Below are 24,321 nucleotides of genomic sequence, written 5' to 3'. Positions count from 1 at the left end.
AGGTGGTGTAGTGGTTAAATGCAGCACTGCAGGCTACTTCAGCTGACTGCAGTTCGGCTGTTCAAATCTCACCAGCTCAGGGTTGACTCAGCCTTCCATCCTTCCGAGGTGGGTAAAATGAGGACCCGGATTGTTGGGGGCGATATGCTGACTCTGTAAACCGCTTAGAGAGGGCTGAAAGCCCTATGAAGCGGTATATAAGTCTAACTGCTATTGCTACTGCTATTGCAAAGGTAAGTCCAGCACTCGGCTTAAGGGTGGGCGGGGCGATGCAGGTCGGGCAGCCTTGTGGTCCTGTGTGGTCTGGATGAATGGCTTCGGCAGCCAATGGGCCAAAGTTTGAGGACCCATGCTCTCAATTTTCCCCGTGACCCGACAAATGCGCGCCGACAAAACCGCCGCGACAAAACGATGATGTTGAAAGCGCGCCCACTAAAGTGCGTGAGCGAGGGGGAGGAACAGCCACTTGTACAACCCCCCCCCCCTCCAGCCAGGCAGAGTGCCATTCACTGACCCAGTAGTATCCTGAAGGCGCCAGGCGCGTGAGCGCCTGTCCCCCCCGGCTCCCGGGACTTGGCGCCTTTGGGATACCGCTGGGTCGGTGAGTGGCGCTCTGCCAGACCAGAGGGGGGTGGGGTTTCCAATGGGGTTATTTTTGGGGAAGGGCTTATATTTTTGGTCACCCCAAAAATCTGGCATGGCCTTATTTTCAGGACATGCCATATTTTCGGGGAAACACGTGGAAACACGGTACCCAGTTCGAAGAGGAAACATGTCAGCAGTTGGGGAGTGATGTCAAGCTGGCCACGCCCTCCCAGTCGCCATGGTCAGTGAGTGGCATCAAGCTGGCCATGCCCACCCAATTGGCCATGCCCACCTAGGCACACACACCAAGTCCCCTGAGGTCAACCACAGCCCTGATGCAGCCCTCAATGAAATTGAGTTTGAAACCCCTGGTCTAGTAATTAAGATACCAGGCTAGAAAACAGGAGATTGTGAGTTCTGGGCCCACCTTAGGTACGAAAGCTGGCTGGGTGACTTTGGGCCACTCACACGCCCTCAGCCCAATGCACCTCACAGAATAGTTGTTAGGAAAATAGAAGGAAGAAGTATTAGCTATGTTTCCCTCTTGAGTTAAAGTAATAAAGGCAGGATTAAAAAAAAAAAAACTAATACATTATTGTGGCAACTGTCCAGAACACCTGCAGGTTGTTAATTGCTTAATTGCTCCTAAATTCTTTTTGGCTCTACGTATTACATTTACATCGTATATTTATGGTGAATTAGCTCAGCCGAACTATATTCACTAACCCAATTATAGGCTAGTTAGATTGCTGTGCAAGATGTAACTTCAATCTTCAGGTAGGCCTGGACCGCGAATTTGAAAAACAACCTGAGAAGAAGCCATGGGAAATCAAGAAAACCACAGAAATGTGTACATAAAATCCATGCACTAAGTGTTGTGACCTGTCAGTGGTCAGCGGAGCTGGTGGCAGATTCAGACAATGAGGAGCTTGGGGAGGAATATGAGCCAGTCCTGGAGTCTGGGGAAGGTTCTGACGAGTGCTTTGCGTTGGAGGCAGAGATTAGGCCAGGGATGTCCGACAGTTATCAGCTGCCGTCGGAGTTCAGTGGGGCAGAAGAACAGCTGGAGCCTGTTCCCGATGTGTGCATGTGCAGAGCTGGCAGGAGAAGGGAACAGCTAAAGAGCAAGGTCAACTTGAGAGTAAAGGAACAGGTGGCCGGTGAATGGCCCCTCCCAAAGGGAATAAAGAGGAGCGAAAGGGGAGTGGAGTTTGCAGGAGACAATTAGTTCGTTTGATTGGTTTGTGACTCTCCAAGACTCCTTGCCAAGGACAGCCTTGCAAGTTTTTGAAGATATCGGCCTGGCAGCTCTCCAAGCCAGATAAGGTCTGTGGTTGTAAATTCATCCTTGAAAGACTTTGCTGGATGTGAATGAGCAGAATTCATAGTAACTTAATAAAAAGGGGTTTTGTCTCTTATTTTAAAAGAAAATGCCCTTTTGATGGCATTGTTGTTTTTGGACTCCCAAGGGCAACATTGTGTAGTCCCAGAGGTAGGCGACTGCTAATTTTTCGATAGGACGTCCCACGGGCTTCTTTTGATCCGAGAGGCAATCTACAATCAAAGGTTTATTTTGGCGTCCCTTCGTGTTCCCAGGCCTTGAAGTGACGATGTTCGCAATGACAAGATTGTTTAAACAGGTTCCCATTTCCATTTTTTTTTTTAAAAAAAAAACCATGAATGAAAGGGATGCTTTAGAGGGCAAAGGACATTTTGAGTAGGTATTTATTTATTTATTTATTAGCAAACACAGGTTTTTCAAGCAGGGCGGGGAAATGTCCTGCCTGGTCTTTGGCCATCTCGGTGATCTCTTCACTTAAAAGATCACCCTGTTCTCAACTCCAGTCCAAGTTCTCAGCCTGAGGGCTTTTCACTTTTAAAAGGAGACCTTGATCGAAAATAGAATAGAATAGACTTCTTTATTGGCCAGGTGTGGTTGGACACACAAGGAATTTGTCTTTCGTGCATACGCTCTCGGCGTACATAAGGAGAATAGAAATACATTCATCAAGAATAAAAAGATACCACACTTAGCAATAGTCAAGGTTACTAATAAGCTATCAAATCATATTAGGAAACAAATACAAACAATATAAATTGAAAGATACAAGCAACATGATTATAATCATAGGTGGGGAGTGATAGATACTAGGAAGGAAGAGAATAGCAATAGCAATAGCAGTTAGACTTATATACCGCTTCATAGGGCTTTCAGCCCTCTCTAAGCAGTTTACAGAGTCAGCATATTGCCCCCTAACAATCCGGGTCCTCATTTTACCCACCTCGGAAGGATGGAAGGCTGAGTCAACCCTGAGCCGGTGAGACTTGAACCGCCGAACTGCAGATAACAGTCAGCTGAAATGGCCTGCAGTACTGCACCCCAACCACTGCGCCACCTCGGCTCCTTTATGCCAGAAATGTTACACTATGTCCAACGTTTTTCATGTTTATCTAATAAAAAAAAAAGTCTAAAATCCTGATGCCCCCCCCCTGTGACATATAATTCTTACTTTACTCAAAAAGTGTACTCTACGGCCCCGGAGGGATCCTAAACGGACATGAACTTGGTTTAAGCAAGGTTCAAATTGCCCCCCTTAAAAATCAATTTAAAAAAAAATCAAATTGGCCCCGTGGGGTGTGGTCCCCACATTGGGAATCACTAGTCCAGTTTGTTCCGGTGTGCAGTGCCCCTATAGCGTTATTTTGAGGGCAGAAGTTGAAACCATTGATGTCCAGGATGCGAAGGGCCTGTAGATATTTGCACAGCCCTCTTTTGGACTCTTGCAGTGTACGGGTTCTCAATGGAAGCCAGGTAGGTAGGTAGCCATTGTTTTTTCCGCTGTTCTAATTCTCCTCTGAATTCTGTGTCTTGTCGGGTTGCAGAGCCAAACCAAACAGTGATGGAAGTGCAGATGACAAGACTCAAGAATTCATCTGTAGAACAGAATCAGCAGCTCTTTAGGCAGTTTGAGCTTCCTGAGTTGGCGCAGAAAGAACATGCTTTGTTGACCTTTTTTGATGACGTTTTAGATGGTAGGGGATCCACTTTAAGTCTTGAGATATGGTAGAACCTAGACACCTGAAAGTGCCTCCAGTGTTGAAACTTTGTTGACTAGTATTGTAAGAGATGGTAGTATAGGAGGGTTTCTGCTAAAACCCATCATCATTTCTACGGTTTTGAGTGTGTTCCGTTCCAGGTTGTTCTGGCTGCTAGTTGTTCAACCTCCCGTCTCTACGCAGATTCATCGTTGTCTCGAATGAGACCAGTTACCGTTGTGTCATCTGCAAACTTCGGCGTTTTAACAGAGGGATCTTTTGAGATGCAGTCATTGGTGTACAGAGGGAAGAGAAGTGGAGAGAGCACGCAGCCCTGGGGGTTCTCCTGTGCTAATTGTACAGGTATCTGATGTGATCTTGCCTAGCTTCACCTGCTGCTTCCTATCTGTTAGGAAGCTGGCGATCCATTTACAAGGGTGGTCAGGTATAGCTAGCAGATTTAGTTTAGTTAAAAAGAACGCAGCTGATCATTTCTCCCCACAGTTGAGGTCAAAAAGACATGGAGACTGGGGTGAAAAATAAAATCCCTCCGATTCTTCCTTATGCTATCGATCGCTTGTACGGGCCCGTTGTAGGCCTGACCACCTCAGACAAAAAAACCCATTGTTGTGCTTGGCAGCAGAGTCCCACACAAACACACACACACACACTGTGGTGCCTGGCTGTGCCTTTGTCTTTGCAGTTTTCCCGTAATCTTTCATAATATGGCCTTCTAAAGAGCAGTCAGGGTAGATCTTCTCTAGGACTGACCGGTTGGATCGCCTTGCAGCCCAAGGGACTCGCAGGAGTTTTCTCCAGCACCAGAGTTTCAAAGGCCTCCATTTTTAGCGCTCAGCCTTTCTTATGGTCCAACTTTCACAGGCATCCATTGCAACTGGGAAAACCATAGCCTTGACTATACGCACTTTTATTGGCGGGGTGATGTCTCTGCTTTTTAGTATGCTGTCTAGATTTGCCATAGCTTTCCTCCCCAGGAGCAAGCGTCTTTTAGTTTCTTGGCTGCAGTCCTCATCTGCGGTGATCTCGGAGCCCAGGAAAATGAAATCTGTCACTACCTCCATTTCTTTTACCTCCATCTATTGCCCAGGAATTGAGAGGCCCGAATGCCATGATCTTCATTTTCTTAATATTGAGTTTCAAGCCAACTTTTGCACTCTCCTTCTTCACCCGCATCAAGAGGCTCTTTAGTTCATCTTCACTTTCTGCCATTAGAGTGGCATCATCCACAGATACAAACAAGATACAAAAAGGATTTAGAACAGTATGGATTTCAAAATGAACAACAAGAATTGGACAAAATAGTTACAGGAACAGAAGGGAAAAATGATTACAAAAACCTACAATTGTCTTTTAAAATTCAAAATGGAGGAGGAAACCGTGAAGGAAACAATGATAATTTGGGCTGAAAACTTCGGGTACAATAGTGAATTGGAGCACTGGGAAAAATTAGGGGGGGGGGGGAATTATAAATTGACAATGTTGGCATCCTAAAAGGAAAACATCTACAAAATGTTTTATAGGTGGCATTTACCCCCAGCGAGATTGACTGAAATGTTCCCAAATAAATCTCCAAACTCTTGGAAATGTAACCACCAACAGCGGACTTTTTATCATATGTTATCGATATGTTCGAAAGTCAAGGAATTCAAAAATGGTTAGAAGAAATAATAGAAGAAAAAATTGGCATGAAGCCTGAGCTGTTTCTTCTAGGAATAATTAAAAAATATATTAGTAAGCATACCCAATATATAGTGCTTCATATAATTACAGCTGCCAGAATCTCATTTGCCCAAATTTGGAAACATAAAACCATTCCCTCAAATGCAGAAATCATAAAAAAGATGCTAGAATGCGTGGAAATGAACAAACTAAGGGTGGAACTAAGAGATAGCGAGGAAACAGTACTACAAGATATGGAATATAGGTGGTATAACTGGCTTGAAAAGAGATGCAAAATCAGTGCCTGAGGAACACATAGTAAACGCAATGAAAAATAGATGGCATGTACTTAGCAATAGCAATAGTTAGACTTATATACCGCTTCATAGGGCTTTTAGCCCTCTCTAAGCGGTTTACAGAGTCAGCATATTGCCCCCAACACCAGTCTGGGTCCTCGTTTTACCCACCTCGGAAGGATGGAAGGCAGAGTCAACCCTGAGCCGGTGAGATTTGAACAGCCGAACTGCAGAACTGCAGTCAGCTGAAGTAGCCTGCAGTGCTGCATTTAACCACTGCGCCACCTCGGCTGTAGAAAGCAACAGAGATGGAAATATTGTATATAGGTGTATAAATTGTGAAAATGAGAAAGTACGAAACAAAGAGGAATATATATAATAGAATGGGACATGGAAAACCTGAATCAGAAAAAAGAAATATCGATAATAGAAAGCGGTAAAAGTGCAAATTGTGATTTTAATGTTTGGAAAATGTCAAATAAAACACTAAAAAAGAAGAGTGGTATCATCTGCATATCTTAAGTAAAACAGTAAAAATAAACCAGGGAAGTGAGAAATTGTGATTAGCTGGAAACATCTCTCCAAAGTTATTGGCTGGCAGTGAAGAATTTCCTTCTCTTACATAGAGAGGGACCACTTGGTCCCCGTCCCCCCCATTATTTCTCCCCCATCATTTTATTTATCACATTTATTGGGGGGGGGCGTTCAGATCGCAAAATGAAGAAATTGCAGCTTTTTTTCTTCTCCAGTAGAGGGCGCAAAGACCCCGAGATTATCCTGCATAGGCTCCATATAGAGCAAGGCTCTCCAACCTGGGCCACTTTAAGACTTGTGGACTTCAACTCCCAGAATTCCCCAGTCAGAATGAATTCTGGGAGTTGAAGTCCACAAGTCTTAAAGTGGCCAAACGTTGGAGAACCCTGATATAGAATGAATGAAAAACAAGGCAAACTTCAAGGGGGCAAAGGGCCGCTTTTTAATTTTTAACTCAAGTTTTAGTCCTCGAGTGACGACCACGACTGAGCCTAAAATTTCTGCTGCTGAGTGAAACATGTTCAATGAGTTTACACCCTTCCTTGCCACAGTTAAGTGAATCACTGCCATTGTTTAAGTTGGTCACAGGGTGGTTAAGTGAATCTGGCTTCCCCATTGACTTTGCTCGTCAGGAGTCCTCAAAAGGTGATCAGATGACCCTAGGACACTCCCAAACGTCATAAATATGAGTCACTTGGCAAGCGTCTGAATTTTGATCGCGTGACCATGGGGATGCGGTTACGGTTGTAAGTGTGAAAAAAACGGTCCGAAGTCACTTTTTTCAGTGCTGTCGTAACTTTGAATGGTCACTAAATGAACAGTTATAAGTTGAGAACTACCTCTATACCATCGATAAAATAATTTTTCGAATAGGTTTATTTTTCCAGTAGATTTTATTACCCTTCATTTTGGTAAATGATTTTTTGCCCAATAGATTTAATACCCTTCATCACTTACTGTATTTTTTGGAGTATAAGATGCTCTGAAGTATCAGACACACCTAGCTTTTGGAGAGGAAAACAAAGGGGGGGGAATCTTCCCCTGCCTCCCAGCAATTTGCCTCCTTGCACCAAACAGTACAGACGCTATACACTGTTTGTGGTGTTACATTTTGGACTAGACTTGTACAGATGCTGTTAAAATTGATGTGACTTTTTGGAAGTATACGTTATTCTCTTGCTTTTTAAAAGAAGATTCAATAGCACTGGGCCTCTTCAGATCAAGCATTTATTTTAAAAAGCTTCTTCATTTTGTTAAGTTGTCTAGAACGATAATAAAGCAGTCTTTAAAAAGCAAGTCTAATAATTTGAACATTCTATAGGTGCCTTTATAGTTATTGACTTACCTCCTTACAGCAATAGCAATAGCAGTTAGACTTAGACTTATATACCGCTTCATAGGGCTTTCAGCCCTCTCTAAGCGGTTTACAGAGTCAGCATATTGCCCCCAACAACAACAATCCGGGTCCTCATTTTACCCACCTCGGAAGGATGGAAGGCTGAGTCAACCTTGAGCCGGTGAGATTTGAACAGCCGAACTGCAGAACTGCAGTCAGCTGAAGTAGCCTGCAGTGCTGCATTTAACCACTGCGCCACCTCGGCTCAGCCTGTTCCAGTTTAGCCTGATTACCACAAGAAAAAAAAAATTTGCCTCTGCCTCCTAGCAATTTGCCTCCTTGCAGCAAACAGGGAAGGGCATCCGGCCAGTAAACACTCAGCTTTTCCCTCAAAAAAGAGGCTGAAAATCTGGGTGTGTCTTATACACTGAATACAGCATTTTTTGCCTCCTGAAACTCCGCCCCTTTAGCAAAATGGCTGTGCATAGCTTTTAGAAGGCCTTCAGAGAGCTCATGGGGGTTGGGGAGGGCAGAAATGAGCAAAAAATTGCCCCTTTTGCACCCCCCCAGCCCCCAGCAGCACTCTATAAGCTTCCTAGAGCCGAGGCGGCGCAGTGGTTAGGGTGCAGTACTGCAGGCCACTTCAGCTGACTGTTATCTGCAGTTCAGCGGTTCTAATCTCACCGGCTCAAGGTTGACTCAGCCTTCCATCCTTCCAAGGTGGGTGAAATGAGGACCCAGACTGTGGGGGCGATATGCTGACTCTGTAAACCGCTTAGAGAGGGCTGAAAGCCCTATGAAGCAGTATATAAGTCTAACTGCTATTGCTATCCTAAAGACTATTCATCTCCTTTTTGACCAAAAAGGGCCCATTTTTGCGCCCCCCCCCCCCCCGGAACACTCTACAAGCCTCCCAAGGGGGAAAAAAAACGGGCCTGTTTTTGTGAGGTTTGCAGAGTGCAAAAAAATTTTTTTAAAAAAAATTCTTATTCAAAACCTTGCTGTGTCTTATGCTCTGGTGCATCTTATGCTCTGAAAAATACGGTATATGGTACATACTCTTATATCTGCTGAACAAAGCTCTGCATTGGTGACAGGAAGGGCATCCAGCCAGTAAAGAAGGTAATGACTTACAAATCACAGCTAGAAGGGATCGTGTTGCAGAAGGCTCTCGTACAAAGCCAAGAGAGATAGGTCTCGCTATGATAAGGACAATGAACAAATAACTGCTATTGCTATTATATAAGGAAACTTCCTATGCGTGTGTAGAATAGATGGTTTTGGGGCAATGATGGCTACTGGCAATTGTAAGTTTGTAGGTGGACTTCCTTACCATCCATCATGCCTTTTTGTCATTTCTGTTCTCCAGAGATTTGAGAAGAAGTTCAACTCTGAGCAAAGCGCCGGCAACGTCACCAAGGGGACACAGTTTGAGTACGCGTGGTGCCTGATCCGCAGCAAATACAATGAGGACATCAAAAAGGGCATTGTCCTTTTGGAAGGTGAGCTTTCGCCCAGCTGCAAAGGGGCAGCCTTGATCTGCCTTACGAAACCCTTTTCTTAAGAATAAATCCCTGTATTTCCTTTCACCCTCTGAATAATGTTGCCTTTCACCTGTTAGGCCTTACGGATATGGCAGGGGATTGAAAGGGAGAAGGCCAGTTTTGGGCGAGAAAAAAGGATCCAGTCTCCAGTATAGACATTCTCACTAATCTTTCACACGTGACACACTTTAGTGCAGTGGGTAGAGAGCTTAAGTGCTTTTTTCACTCTCTAACTCATGGGTCCTCAAATTACGGCCCATGGGCCGCGTGCAGCCTGCCGAAGCCATTAATCCAGCCCGCATAGGACCACGAGGCTGCTCCGCCCACATCACCCTGCCCACAACCCCCCTACCCATCCTTTGGCTGAGCACAGGAATTACCTTTGCGAGCCCTGCGGGCTGGAACTGAAAAGTAAGGCCAACAATTTTACCCTGCAGAGACATTCTGGAGCGGGGAAGGTGAAAAATGGGGTGCACAAATGCCTCAGGAGGCCAAAAAATGGGTGAAAGCAGCCTGTTTTTGCCCCAAAACTGAGCTGTTTTTGCCTGCTTTTGGCCTGCAGAATGCTTCTGGAGGTAAGGTGTGTGTGTGTGTGTGTGTGTGTGTGAGAGAGAGAGAGAGAGAGAGAAAATGGGGTGCAGAGACACCCCAGGAGGCTAAAAAACAGCCCAAAACAGCCCATTTTTGCCCCAAAACTGAGTTGTTTTTGCCTGTTTTTGGCTTGCAGAATGCTTCTGGAGGGGTGTGTTTGTGTGTGTTTGTGTGTGTGTGTATGACAGAGAGAGAGAGAAAGAGAGAGAAATGGGGCACACAGATGGCCCAGGAGGTAAAAAATGTGATGAATACAGCCCGCCTCCAGAAGATGGATGGATGGATGGATGGATGGATGGATAGATTGATTGATTGATTGATAGATAGATAGATAGATAGATAGATAGATAGATAGATAGATAGATAGATAGATTAGATTAGATTAGATTAGATAGATAGATAGATAGATAGATAGATAGATAGATAGATAGATAGATAGATAGATAGAAAGATAGATGGATGGGGGGCAGAGAGAGAAAGAGAAAGAAAGGGAGGGAGAGGAAGAAAGAGAGAGACACAGATTTTTTTAAGCTCCTTGAGGCTGAGAAGAATTGCTGCAAAACTAGACTCCTCAACAATTGAAAAAAATGATCTTGTAAGAAGAAAAAGCAAGCAAAAGAGCAACAGGCAAACGAAAGCAAAAAAAACATCCCCAGGAGCAAAACAAATTAAAGTTTAATTTGTGTGCATTGTTCAATGGATTGTTAAATTGCCCATGCCCACCTAGTCACATGACATAACCACGCCCACCTAGTCACATGACCTAGCCACATCCACCCACTCACATGATTACCTAGCCATGCCCAGCCAACCAGTCCGGTCCCCCAACAGTCTGAAGGAACGTGAATTGGCCCCCTGTTTAAAAAACTTGAGAACCCCTGCTCTAACTGAAGGGACCATGTTAATTTTGGGACTATATACAGGTGAGTTCAATCCTAGGTGTAGAGGCAGGTATTTCTCGGGGCACAAAGAGAATATATCAGCTTGGGGACAAAAACTCTTTCCCCAGAGGGTGCAAAGATGATGAGCTGAGTTCATCCTTTTTTTAAAGCCATTTTTCGCCCTCCCCAGGCTCCAGAGGCTTTATAGGAGCCTGGGGAGGGCAAAAAGAGCCTCTCCCCCCTCCCCGGAGGCCCTCTGGAGGCTTCATGAGCTTCCCTGAAGCCTCCGGAGCTCAAAAAAACCAGCTCTATGGGCAAACTGGAAGTTCGGGAACGGACTTCCGGTTTGCTTGGAGGGTCATTTTAAGTGCTCCGGAGGCTTCAGGGAAGCCTCCCGAAGGTCCCTGAAGCCTCCGGAGGGCCTCCTGGGGAGGGGGGGGGCTTTTTTCGCTTTCCCCAGGCTCCTATAAAGCCTCTGGAGCCTGGGGAGGGTGAAAAAAGGATGCAAAAAATGGGGGTGTCGCACCTGTAGTGCGTGCATGCGCACTGGGGGGGGGGTGTCGCACATTGCACGCGAGCCAAAATAGGTTTCCCTCCTAGCGCGGCGTACTTTTTCCTCTGCCTGTCATAATCGAAAGCCCTATCAATTGTGGAGACAACTGGAAAACCCTCCCCTTGCCATAGAGTCTTCTCCTGGCACACTGTGCTTCTCTCCCCACCCCCCGCCATCGGAAGCCCCTCCCAAAATTGTGGCGCCGACCGGTGACCGAGCCGCAGCAGAGGAAGGAAAGAGCCACATGCGGCTCCAGAGCCACAGTTTGCTGACCTCTGCCCCAGGAGAACAATGCTCTTGAACCTGGAGGCTCAATTTGAGTGATCCCTGTGTGCAAGACCGGTGTGTATCTCAAGGACTTCCTGTTGGAAAAACAGGGGAGACAAAGATTCCTCTTTCTTCATATGACGTTTCATTTCATCATACAGGCGGGTAGGTCTTGACTTACAAACAGTTCATTTAGTTCAAAGTTACAACGGCACTTTTTTTAAACACGACCGTTGCAGCATCCCCTTGGTTATGTGGTCAGAATTTTGGACCCTTGGCAACTGGTTCATATTTATGACGGTTGCTGCATCCCACTGCCACAGTTTTTAAGCGTGAAAAATGGCCGTAGGTCACTTGTTTCAGTACTGTTTTAACTTTCAAATGGTCGCCCACTGAACTGTTGTGAGTCAAGGGCTAACCTGTATTAGAAACTCACGAGCATCCATTTTCTTCCCTTTGCCTTTCATTTATTCATTTATTTTTTAGAACTGTTGCTCAAAGGGAGCAAAGACGACCAGCGGGACTACGTCTTCTACCTCGCGGTCGCCAATTACCGACTGAAGGTGAGTTGGTGGATAGCCCCCTCAGTTTCCCTTGCTCGCCACTATTTCTGGATTTGCCGGGGTTTCGTTTCTACTGTATTTTCCAGCATATAAGACGACTTTTTAACCCACCCATCCCGAAATATTTTAAAAATTGGGAGTCGTCTTACACGCCGGGTATAAGAAAGGCCATACCAAAAAAGAAGAAAAAAAAAGCAAGCGAAAAGCCACGCCGCCACCAGGGCAGATGTCGGCCTTTCAATCGATAACCTCTGCGCTCCTCGCCTGGGCATGTGGATGGACGAGCACTGAGATGGCTTAGTAAGGTCTCCTCCACCAGGCTGGCAACCTGGAAGAGGAAGGCTCTGAGCTCAAACTACGGAAGCCCGGCAGCGCGGAAGTCTTCAGCCGGCCCGCAGGCGCCTAAAAGCAGAGAGTCATCTTATACTCCCAGTCGCCTTATATGCCGGAAAATACGGTAGATCCAGCTGTGCTGAACATCAGTCGGTTGACATTAGACTGAAATCAGGGCTGTTTGGGATTACAAGCCGGCAGAAATCACAAGTTGTGGCCTGCTAGCAGAGTCGGAGAATGAGGAGGTTGCGGAGGAGCACGGGCTAGTCCTGGAGGCTGGGGAAGGCTCGGACAAAGGCTCTGTGTCAGAGGCAGAGACGGGGCCGAGGCCATCTGACAGTGATCAGGTGCCTATGGAGCTAGACAGCAGTGAGGCAGAGGAACAGCTAGAGCAGTGATGGCTAATCTTTTTGTCATCGTGTGCTGAAAGCGTTTGCGCCCCCACGCCCCCACACACGCACGTGCAACACCCTCATGCCGCGTTTTGGGCCTAGTAGGCCTTCCTGCAGCCAGCTTGGAGCAAAACAGGCCACGGGGGAGCGTTGCCACCCACACTCCCCCCTGCCCCCCGCATGCATGCACAGCCCCCTGCGCATGCGTGCGCATCTCCCACATGCGCTTCCCTCCATATGCACAGCAGAAACCCAAAACCCATTATCTGGCCAGTGAGAGGCCCGTGCACATACACAGTGGAGAGCTGAGCTGGAGCAACGGCTCGTGTGCCCGCAGAGAGCGCCACAGGTTCGCCATCACAGAGCTGGAGCCTGTTCCCAGTGTGCGCATGCACAGAGCTGCCAGAAAAAAAAAAATAACAACTCAAAAATCAGGGTAACTTGAGAGTAAAGTCACACGTGGACGGCGATTGGCCCCTCTCTTAGGAAATAAAAGTGGAGCAAAAGGGGAGTGGGTCTTTTGCAGAAAACAATTCGTTCCTTTGGTCGTTTCAAGAGTGGAAAGTTCTGTTTGTGACTATAAGACACTCTGTGCCACGCGCTGCCTTCCCTTGTTTGGAAACTAGTTCTCTGGCAGCTTGCCATGTGAGATAAGGTTCGTGTTGATAAACATTCCTGGAAATACTGTTTGACAAAGGAATTCACAGAGGTTTTGCTGGGACTGAGAAGTGAAACGTCTTCAAAGGAAAAAAAAAACCAGAATAAAATCTACTTGCCTTTTGGGGGTGGGGGGGGGGGTGGGGAAGCCACTTTGGAGTAGCAGTGGCAATAGCATTTATTATTATATAGTACTTCCCAGCTCTCTCTAAGCCAGGGGTGTCAAACACAATTTCATTGAGGGCTGCATCAGGGCTGGGGTTGATCTCGGGGGGCAGGGCAGGCATGGACAACTGGGTGAGTGTGGCCAACTGATTGGGCGTGGCCAGCTTGACTCTACTCCCCAAACTGCTGGCATGTTTCCTCTTTGTGCTGGGTAGACCAGGCCGAAGCCTCATAGAGTAGACCGGGTCCAAGCCATGCTGGCTTAATGTTTCCTCTTCGCATTGGATAGACTGGGCCGAAGCCGCGTGGGGTAGATCGAGCTGAAGCGACGCAGGCTGGCCCCTTAACATTTTCTAGGATGGTCCCACGGCCTGGATCTGAGCACATTGTGGGTCGGATGCGGCCCACGGGCCTTGTGATTGACAGCCCTGCTCTAAGCGGTTTACAGAGTCAGTGTATTGCTCCCAACAATCTCATTTTACCGACCTTGGAAAGCTGAGTCAATCTTGAGCCAATCAGGGTCAAACTCCTGGCAGTGGGCAGAGTTAGTCGGCAATATTGCATTTTGAACCGTTTGCCACACGGCTCAATGATGCTTGGCTGACCACATCCTTACCTTTCTTTTCAAAACTTCTCTATGATTTGGACTCCCTCAAACTGTCCGTGTTGACCGAAGGGGTCATTAGATTGTGATTAGCTGGCATACATTTTGTTCTTCACTTCCCATCTCTTTTATCCCAGTAAGATGGGATAGAAGGAAATTGTTGTGGCCCACCAGTGGCCAGCAGAGCTGGCAGCAGATTCGGACAGTGAGGAGGTTGGGGGAGGAACGGGGGCCAGTCCTGGAGTCTGGGGAAGGCTCTGATGAGGGCTCTGTGTCGGAGGCAGAGATGGGGCTAGGGCCGTATGACAGTTATCAGCTGCCTTCAGAGTCAGACATCACGGAGGCAGATGAACAGCTAGAGCCTATTCCCAGTGTGCTCATGCGCAGAGTTGCCAGACGAAGGGAACAGGGGTCAACTTGGGAGTAAGGCCACAGGTAGACGATGAATGGCCCCTCCCAGAGGGAATAAAAGAGGAGCTGAAGGGGAGTGGAGTTTGCAGGAGACAATTAATTCGCTTCATTGGTTTGTGACTCTCCGAGAATCCTTGCCAATTTTTGCAGATATCGGCCTGGCCGCTTTCCAAGCCAGAGAAGGTCTGTGACTGTAAATCCTTCCTTGAAAGACTTTGTTGGATGTGAACGAGCAGAATTCATAGTCTGGGGAAGGCTCTGGTGAGGGCTCTGTGTCGGAAGCAGAGAGGGAGCCAGGGCCGTCTGACAGTTATCAGCTGCCTTCAGAGCCAGACATCAGTGAGGCAGACGAACAACTGGAGCCTGTTCCCAGTGTGTGCATGTGCAGAGTTGTCAGGCAAAGTGAACAGCTAAAGAACAGGGGTCTACCTGGGAGTAAGGCCACAGGTGGATGATGAATGGCCACTCCCAGAGGGAATAAAATAGTAGCGGAGTGGTGTTTGCATTGAGACAATTAATTCGCTTAATTGGCTGGTGACTCTCCAAGACTCCTTTGCAAGTTTGGCAGATATCGGCCTGGCAGCTCTCCAAGCCAGATAAGGTCTGTGACTGTAAATCCTCCTTTGAAAGACTTTGCTGGATGTGAATGAGCAGAATTCACAGTAAATAAATAAAAGGGTTTTTTGTCGGGACCGGGAGTTTCTTTCATGCTCTTGTGGAAGCCTGGGTGAGAACAGTAATCCAGGTCAGGAAACAGATTCTATAACATTTATTGGAACCCATTTTTTAAATTGATACAAGCTAATTGTCTTCAGACAAAGCTGGCTCCCTCGGTCGAGAAACGGAGATGGGGATGGCGCCTTAGAGTCATACATGACGGGCAGGGAAATCTTTGCCTTTTAAAAATAATAGGTAGTCCTTGACTTACAACAATTAGTTTAGTGGCCGTTCAAAGTTAACCTCGGCACTGAAAAAAAATTGACTTTTTTTGTAGTGTCCCCATGATTCGTGCGATCAAAATTCAGATGCTTGGCCGCCCTTCTGACAAGCAAAATCAATGGGGAAGCCAGATTCCCCTTAGCAGCCGAGTTACTAACTTAATCCACTGGAGCGATCCACTTAACAACGGTGGCAAGGAAGGTCATAAAATCGGGAACTGAGCAAACGTCTCGCTCAGCGGCAGAAACGTTGGGGCTCAATTGCGGTCGTTAAGTCGAGGGCCACCTGTAACAGGGTCTCGAAATGCCGGGTGGAATTTCCACTCGCTCTTTCTTATACCGAAGAGGGTTAAACTAGAGACAGTTTTAAGCGTCTTTCCGATAATTTCTTCCTGTCCTGGGGATTACGTTGTGTTTTGGGAACTGCCGCCAGGTACTTTCTCCAAGAGTTATTTCTGTCATTTTAAACAACGGCAAACGGACTGGTTGATCCAGGCCAGGATTGACTGCCTTTTAGCGTTTAGGCAAATGGCCTCCAGGGAAAAGCCAACATAGACTTTGAATTATATAAGTGACTGACCCGGGAAGTGTTTGCATAGGGAAAGGTTTCGGTGAGGCAGAAAAGGAAACATTTTACAGATTTACAGGTTAACAGAGTTGGAAGGGACCTTGTAGGTCATCTAGTCTAACCCCCTGCCTGTTCTGACCGAGGCTTCCCAAGAGCCTGAAGCAAACTTCTTGTCCCGACAAAAACCCCTTTTATTAATTTGCTGTGAATTCTGCTCATTCACGTCCAGCAAAGTCTTTCAAGGGAGGATTTACAGTCACAGACCTTCTCTGGCTTGGAGAGCTGCCAGGCCGAGATCTGCCAAACTTGGCAAGGAGTCTCGGAGAGTCACGAACCAATTAAATGAACTAATTGTCTCCTGCAAACTCCACTCCCCTTTGGCTCCTCTTTTATTTCCTCTGGGAGGGGCCATTCACTGCCCACTTGTGGCCTTACTCCCAAGTCAACCCCTGTTCTTTAGCTGTTCCTTTCGTCTAGCAATTCTGTGCATGCGCACACTGGGAACAGGCTCCAGCTGTTTGTCTGCCTCATTGATGTCTGACTTTGAAGGCAGCTGATAACTGGCATATGGCTGTGCCTCCCCCCCCCCCGCCTCTTTCTTCGGCATTTGAAAATACTGTATTTTTCGGAATATAAGACGCACCTTTTTCCCTCAAAAAAGAGGCTGAAAATCTGGGTGCGTCTTATACACTGAATGCAGCATTTTTTCCCTCCCTTCACCAAAATCGCCTTGCATAGCCTCTAGGAGGTTTCCAGAGTGCTCCTGGGTACTGGGGAGGGCAGAAATGAACGAAAAACAGTTTGCTTTTTGCTCACTTTTGCCCACAAGCCCCCAGGAGCACTCTATAAGCCTCCTAAAAGCTATGCATGGCCTTTTTTGACAAAAGAGAAATGGCCCAGTTTTCATGAAAAACAGGCCGTTTTGGGGAGGTCTGCAGAGTGCAAAAACTTTTTTTTTTTAAAAATGTGACTCTTCAAAATCTTGGTGCGTCTTATACTCTCTTGCGTCTTGTATTCCGAAAAATACGGTATGTTTCCCCATCTCCTGGTCTTGTGGAGAAAAACAGCAACTGTTGTTTTGTCTGGTCTTCTGGAACATGGAAGGTGTTGGGATTGTGAAAGAGGAACTCGAGGGATGTAACTATCCCCCCCAATCTTGGCTGTGTGTGTGGGGTAGACTCTCCCTGTGGCTCCCAGTTCACTTGGCCTTGCTTTATCTCTGGAGGAGTAATCTTGGCTTCATAAACTTCATGGAAAGCCACATCCTTATCTAGCTTGGCCTGATCCTCTTATCTGGGCTTTTTATGGACTGCCACAGTGCCATGATCATAACTCTTCGATCCTTGGGTGTGTTGTTGAGGCAGCAGCGTAGATAAGAAAGAAGCGAGCACAACTTGGGTGAACGGTGCATTCCTAATCGTGTTTGCTCAAGAGGAAATCCCCCTTAAGCCCAGCTGAAGGATACGCCACGCAGCCTCAAGAGCAGGAATGGGAAGGGGATGGTTGGATGGAAGGAAGTCCAGGCTTCTTGTGAAGCTTCTGTGTGGTGCAAGAGATAAGCAGGGTGAGATGAATTTGAAATGAACCTTCTCTGGCTCAAAAACATTATGGGATGGTCTGGAAGTTGTTGTCCCGTGTGTTGAACCTCCTTCCAGCGAGTACGCGATGGTCCTCTCGAAAACATTTGGATGCCAGATGTCAAAATGTTCGTTTTCTAAAGCAGAAATGGAAGAATGGAAAAGCATGATCTCTTCCTCATATATTGGGAGTTCATTGCTCCCAACGTTCCTCAGCTGTTAACATCTGGAGAATCTCATGTTGGGGAATGTTTTTCCAGTGGTACCGGTCTATGGGGGCAACCTGGTGCACCCAATTATGGGATGAAGCAAACTGCTTCCGCTTTCGCCTTTCAGCCCCAATCTAGAGTCAGGAATGACTAGCACATATGTGCGAGGGGAAACTTTACCTTTTTATTAACCTCTAAGCCACAGGCTCTCCTCGCTTTGTTAGCTAGACCAGGGGAGAGATTAAGTGTTATAAAGCTCATGTTGAGAAGGGTGTCTGCAGAAATATCCCATGCCTTCCTTGAAGTCTTCCTAGGCCCAGGTTCTGGGTAGTCCAGGATTTTGTTCCAGCAGTGGCACGTTGGACCAATGTCATCTTGTTCATTCCCGCAACAACAATGGTGGTGAGCCCTCGCACAACCATTCATTATGAGAGACATTTCCTGACAGTTAGAACAATGAATCAGTGGGATGTCTTGCTTCCAGAAGTTTATTTATAGTTTTTTTTTAAATAGTTTTATTAAACATTTATAGGCCGCCCTTTTCCCTGAGGGGACTCAGGGCGGCTTACAATAATAGGGGAGGGGAGTGCAGGACAAAACACAAAAGAAACTGTGAGTAACAAATAATTAGCAGTAAAAACACAACATTCATTCAACATTCGGGAGGGGCGAGAGTAAAGTCTTATCCCCAGGCCTGACGGGATAGCCAGATCTTGAGGGCTGTGCGGAAGGCCTGGATGGTGGTGAGGGTGTGGATCTCCACGGGGAGATTGTTCCATAGCGTCGGAGCTGCAACTGAGAAGGCTCTCCATCGCGTAGTCGCCAGTTGTGAATGCTCCCAACCACTGGAGGTTTTTAAGAAGAGATTTGGACAGCCATGTGTTTGAATTGGTATAGGTCTTCCTCCCTGGGCAGGGGGTTGGACTAGAAGTCCTCCAAGGTCCCTTCCAACTTCGTTATTCTGTTTAGCGACCGTTCAAAGTCACAACGGCACTGAAAAAAAAGTGATTTACTATTGTTTCTGACATTGACGACTCTCGCAGTATGCCCCATAGTCATGTGAGCAAAATTTGGACGCTTGGTAACTGGTGTGTATTTGTGACGGTTTGTAGTGTCCTGCGGTCATGTGACTCCCCCCTCTTGGCAACCTCCTGGCAAGCAGCGTCAATGGGGAAGCCAGATTGACTGAACAACTAGCTCACTTGAGAACTGCAGTGATTTGACTCAACAATGATGGGAAGACGGGGCCGTTAAATGGAGCAAAACTGATTTAACAAGTATCTGGCTTAAGAGATGGGAAATTTGGATTCCGTTGTGGTTGTAAGCTGAGGGCTACCCCCGTGTTTTAACTTTTAGGTATCCGGCCTCTGAACATGGAGAATTATGTTGTATTTAACAAGCACCTTTGTGTTCCCTCCCTGTAACATTGGACAACTTGAACATTGGGCACTATCTAACAAAATGAAATTCAATGGTGAAAAGAGTAAGGTTCTACATTTGGGTAAGAAAAACGAAATGCACAGGTACAGTATAGGTGGTACCTTGCTCAATAGTAGTAACTGTGAGGGAGATCTTGGAGTCCTTAGTGGGCAATCATTTAAATAGGAGCCAGCCGTGTGCAGCAGTTACCAAAAAAGCCAACACAGTTCTAGGCTACATAAACAGAGGGATAGAATCAAGATCACGTGAAGGGTTAATACCACTTTATAATGCCTTGGTAAGGCCACACTTGGAATACTGCATTCAGTTTTGGTCGCCACGATGTAGAAAAGATGAGGAAACTCTAGAAAGAGTGCAGAGAAGAGCAACAAAGACAATTAGGGGACTGGAGGCTGAAACATGAAGAACGGTTGCAGGAACTGGGTCTGTCTAGTTTAATGAAAGGAAGGATTAGGGGAGACATGATAGCAATGTTCCAATATCTCAGGGGTTGCCACAAAAAAGAGAGAGTCAAGCTATTCTCCAAAGCACCTGAGGGCAGAGCAAGAAGCAATGGGTGGAAACTAATCAAGGAGAGAAGCAACTTAGAACTGAGGAGAAATTTCCTGACAGAGAGAACAATTAATCAGTGGAACAATTTGCCTCCAGAAGTTGTGAATGCCCCAACACTAAGATGTTGGATAGCCATTTGTCTGAAATGGTATAGGGTTTCCTGCCTAGGCAGGGGGGTTGGACTAGAAGACCTCCAAGGTCCCTTCCAACTCTGTTATTCTATTCTAGCATAACTTTCTTGGAATGTGTCCATAGCCATTAGACAGGTGAAGTTGATTTTTGTCCTTTTAATCCCCTTACCTGTCTACTTATACGGCACCGCCTCTGCCCTATTGTCTCTCCCTGTTAGGGTAGGTGAGAATGGCCTTGAGCGATGGGGCAATGAAATGCTGCCTAGGAAACGTTCAGATAAGAGAGGGCATAGCCCACAGCCATATAATGGGTGGAGAAAGGCTCAGAAGGGATCCACCCTCGTTTCCCGGGCTGCTACAGAGGCGGAAGAAGAACTGTACTTTCAGACTCGCGAGTCTCTACGAATGTGAACAGTTACAGGTAGTCCTCAGCTTACGACCACAATTTTATTGTTGCTAACATTTTCGAAGCCCACCCTTGGTCGTAAGGAGGACAAATGGTTCCCATGTTGCTTTTTTCAGGGCTGTTGAATGGTTGAACTAATAGAATTAGTTCATCTTCTCATGTTCTCCCTGAATGGTCTTCCTAGTAAGGGTGACAGCTGAGGAATGTCGGCTGGTTAGTGCCCAGCAAACGGGCCTTTTCTACGCTGACACCTGCTCTATGGAACATCCTTCCCTCTGAGTGTCTAGGACTGTGATGGTGAACCTCTGGCACGCGGAGCCATTTGTCAGGGCACGTGATTTGTTCGGCCTTCTTTTGAGGCCATTTTTCACTCTCCTGAGGTTTCCTTGAAGCTTCCGAAGTACAAAAAACCGGCCCTACAGGCAAACTGGAAGTTCGGGAACGTACTTCCGGTTTGCTGGTAGGGCTGGTTTTAGCCCTCCAGAGCCTTCAGGGAAGCCTCCTGAAGGCTCCAGAGGACAAAAAAAAACCCGGCACTACGGACATGCATGAAGCCGAGTCCTCGTGCCAATAAACCCATTTTATTTATTTTAGAGTGAATTCCCCTCCAGCAAAGTCTTTCCTCTCCCACAGCCTTTCAAGTCAGTTCACAATTACCGACCTTTATCAGGCTTGGAGAGGGGCCAGGCCGATATCTTTCAGATGACGCAATACTTGGCAAGAATGCAGGAATGAACTAATGGTCTCCTGCAAACTCCACTCCCCTTTGGCTCCTCTTTTCTTTCCTCTGGGAGGGGCCATTCACCGTCCACCTGTGGCCTTACTCCCAAGTCAACCCTTGTTTTTTAGCTGCAGCAAACTCCAGGTCCCGACAAAAATGACTTATTAATTGACTGTGAATTCTGCTCATTCACATCCAGCAAAGTCTTTCAAGGGAGGATTTACAGTCGCAGACCTTCTCTGGCTTGGAGAGCAGCCAGATGATATCTGCCAAACTTGGCAAGGGGCCTCTGAGAGTCACGAACCAATGAAGTGAACTAATTGTCTCCTGCAAACTCCACTCCCCTTTGGCTCCTCTTTTATTTCCTCTGGGAGGGGCCATTCACCATCTACCTGTGGCCTTACTCCCAAGTTGACCCCTGTTCTTCAGCTGTTCCCTTCGTCTGGCAACTCTGCACATGCGCACACTGGGAACAGGCTGCAGCTGTTCCTCTGCCTCACTGATGTTTGACTCTGAAGGCAGCTGGTAACTGTCTGACGGCTATGGCCCCCTCTCTGCCTCTGACTAGGATCCCTCATCAGATCCTTCCCCAGACTCCAGGACTGGCCCCTGTTCCTCCCCAACCTCCTCACTGTCTGAATCTGCTGCCAGCTCTGTTGGCTGCTAGTGGGTCACAACATTGTGGTCGTAAGTCAAGGATTCCCTGTGCCCATCCCCTTTTGGTGTTAGAAGTGGACAAGATCCCTCTGCTTCTGCCGTCCTTCCCTACGATGGGTGGGTATGACTTCACATGGTGTGCTTTGATATGATTGCTACTCTTTCTTTCTCCATGCCAGGAATATGAAAAGGCTCTGAAGTACATCCGGGGCCTGTTGAAGACTGAGCCAAGCAACACACAAGCCTTGGAGATGGAAAAACTGATCAAGAAGGCCATGCAGAAAGGTTAGAGAGGGGAAGAGATAGAGAAGGCCAGTTCTTTCTCTTTTTTTTAGCTCAGATTGATTGTAAAATGGAGCTAAACTCATTTAATTTCACTTAGCAACAGAAATCCGGGCTTATCTCCGGTCATATCCGGGTTTATCTCCGGTCAAGGACTGCTTGTGCATCTCCGGTCATAAGTCAAGGACTTAATGTTTGAAGATTGCTCAGCAATCGCTGTGACCCTGGGAGCACCCATGCTAGGATTGATGCCCAAGGGATCTCAGTTGACCTCCGGAAAGCAGGCGTGGTTACTTTGAAGAGGTGGAGGGGGGGGTTGTGAGTGGGTGAGAGCGGTTGGTTGCCACAACAACGGATTGATCCAGCCTCCCCCTCCCTCTCCTGGATGCAGCGGTACAAAGTCCCTTCGACGTGTCCCCCTCAAAGATGACACGCACATACACACACACACACACACCTTTTTTTCTCTCCACAGATGGCTTGGTTGGCATGGCGATCGTGGGCGGCATGGCATTGGGCGCGGCCAGCCTGGCGGGCCTGATCGGCTTGGCCATTGCCAAATCCAAATCCTAAAGGCGGATAGGATCGGCCTCCCTTTCTCTTCCTCTGCGGTGGAGCAGCCCGGCCTGGCAGCTTGGAAGACCAACCCTTCAGAGAAGCGAACGGAGGAGGGATGGATGATTTTGGAAAAAGAAAAAAAAAACGCTTTGGTTTTCTTCCAACGTCACTAACCCGACTTTAATTCCTGGATTTTTGGTCCTTTTTTTTTTTTTCCTCCTCCTTGCTGATCAGCTGCCACTTTCATGAGGGCGAAAGGGCGAATGATAATGCAGAATTTGCCCAGAGAATGAGAGTGGGATTATAACCCATTTTTTTTCCTCTTGCATTAATCCAAGCAGAGGGGTTTTCTGCTGTTTTTCTCCTCCACTGGTAGAAGAAGACGTAACTAAGTCCTTCTCTCTGTCTCTCTCCCTGTCTGTCTGTCTGTCTGTCTGTCTCTCTCTCGCCGCCTTTCACTTGTCCCAAAAGTTTGGAAGATTTTCCTGCTGAAGCACGGGAGCAAAACTTGCTGTCCCTTCTGGAGAAAACCAGGATGTCCTCCTGGCTTTCGGATGAAGCTGGAGACGAGACAGGCCGCCTCGGTGGTGGTGTGTCTGTGCGTGTTTGTGGAAAAGCAGCAAGTTTCCTTTCACTCGCAAACTGATTTCCCCCTCCCCCTTCTGCTTTTGGACTTGCTCGTTAACTGCATCAGGGTGTGTAATCAGGTGGAATCCATTGTCGACACTAGATAATTATTATTATTATTATTATTTTAATTTCCTTGTTATGCTTAGCCGGGCAGGCTGCTGAATTTCTTTCAATTTCGTTAAATTTTTTTTAAAAGTCGTTTTTGTGAAGGTTAAACAGGCTGGGAAGCAAGAGCAAGAGGCCCATCTGTTTTGGCCCCTGACAAAAGGACCTCAAAATGTGTAGATTTTGGTAGCGTAGGAGCAGACCACAGCAAACCACGCCGTCTCTTGCTGAACTACAATACCCAAAGTTCCTCACTCTTGACCATGTTATCTAGACCCCGCTTAGATATGAAGCTCACAAGTTAGCTAGCTTGAGTAAGACATTGGTCTATGGTCCCTTGGACTTGTGGACTTCAACTCCCAGAATTCCTGAGCCAGCATAGCTGGCTCAGGAATTCTGGGAGTTGAAGTCCACAAGCCATAAAAGGGCCCTAATTCTCCACCTCGGTTTTATATGAGGGCACAGATATTGATACACTATCAATGAGTGTTGGATGGTTCACACTATTGGAAAACATCTCTTTTTTCTTCTTCTCTGAATTAGGTATATTTGTATTGTTTTCTAGCCTCTGGGTGGCATGAAGGAAGAATAAAAGTCATTAAGAGAATGATGTCATTGGTTTCCCTCAACTCTTGGTTTCTGGAAAGATGTGGCAAGTCTCACATCACGTCACTCGTGAGAAGGCTGCAAAAATGTTGCGTACTGCGCTTGCCTCAGATGTCTGGATGCAAATGCGACTTTACCCCCGAGGCTGTTATTGTACTGGCATCCTTTTGGCAAGCTGGTGATGGACCGTCATCCCTTGCCAAACTATCCATCCTTCCTTCCTTCCTTCCTTCCTTCCTTCCTTCCTTCCTTCCTTCCTTCCTTCCTTCCTTCCTTGTCTTTCTCTTTTTCTCTCTCTCTCTCTGGCTCTCTCCGCTCCTCCCTTCCTTCTTTCTTCCTCTCCCTTTGTCTCTTTCTTTTTCTTTCTCTCTCTCTCCCTTTCTTCCTTATTTTTCTCTCTCTTTCCTGTCTTTCTTTTTTCTTTCTCTCTCTCTGTCTCTCTCTTTCTTTGGCTCTCTCCATTCCTTCTTTCTTTCTCCCTCTCCCTCTCTGTCTCTTTCTTTTTCTTTCTTT

The 24,321-nt window shown here is 46.8% G+C and overlaps 1 protein-coding gene across 1 annotated transcript in view; it reads left to right on the top strand.

Annotated features, from left to right (window-relative positions):
• The window catches only part of FIS1 (fission, mitochondrial 1), a 30,264-nt gene extending 6,452 nt beyond the window's left edge, over positions 1-23,812 (top strand). Inside the window, exons 2-5 of the mRNA XM_087714164.1 lie at positions 8,837-8,969; positions 11,790-11,866; positions 21,807-21,912; positions 22,385-23,812. Of these exons, the coding sequence (XP_087570290.1) occupies positions 8,837-8,969; positions 11,790-11,866; positions 21,807-21,912; positions 22,385-22,482 (414 nt within the window). The 3' untranslated portion in view covers positions 22,483-23,812. The remainder of the gene's footprint in view (positions 1-8,836; positions 8,970-11,789; positions 11,867-21,806; positions 21,913-22,384) is intronic.
• The last annotated feature ends 509 nt before the right edge of the window (positions 23,813-24,321 follow it).

Source organism: Thamnophis sirtalis, unplaced genomic scaffold, assembly GCF_051295495.1.
Source record: "Thamnophis sirtalis isolate CommonGarterSnake01/CBP01778 unplaced genomic scaffold, rThaSir2_p1.2 scaffold_4, whole genome shotgun sequence".
Classification (NCBI taxonomy): Eukaryota; Metazoa; Chordata; class Lepidosauria; order Squamata; family Natricidae; genus Thamnophis; species Thamnophis sirtalis.
This window is presented reverse-complemented; position numbering and strand designations above follow the sequence as displayed.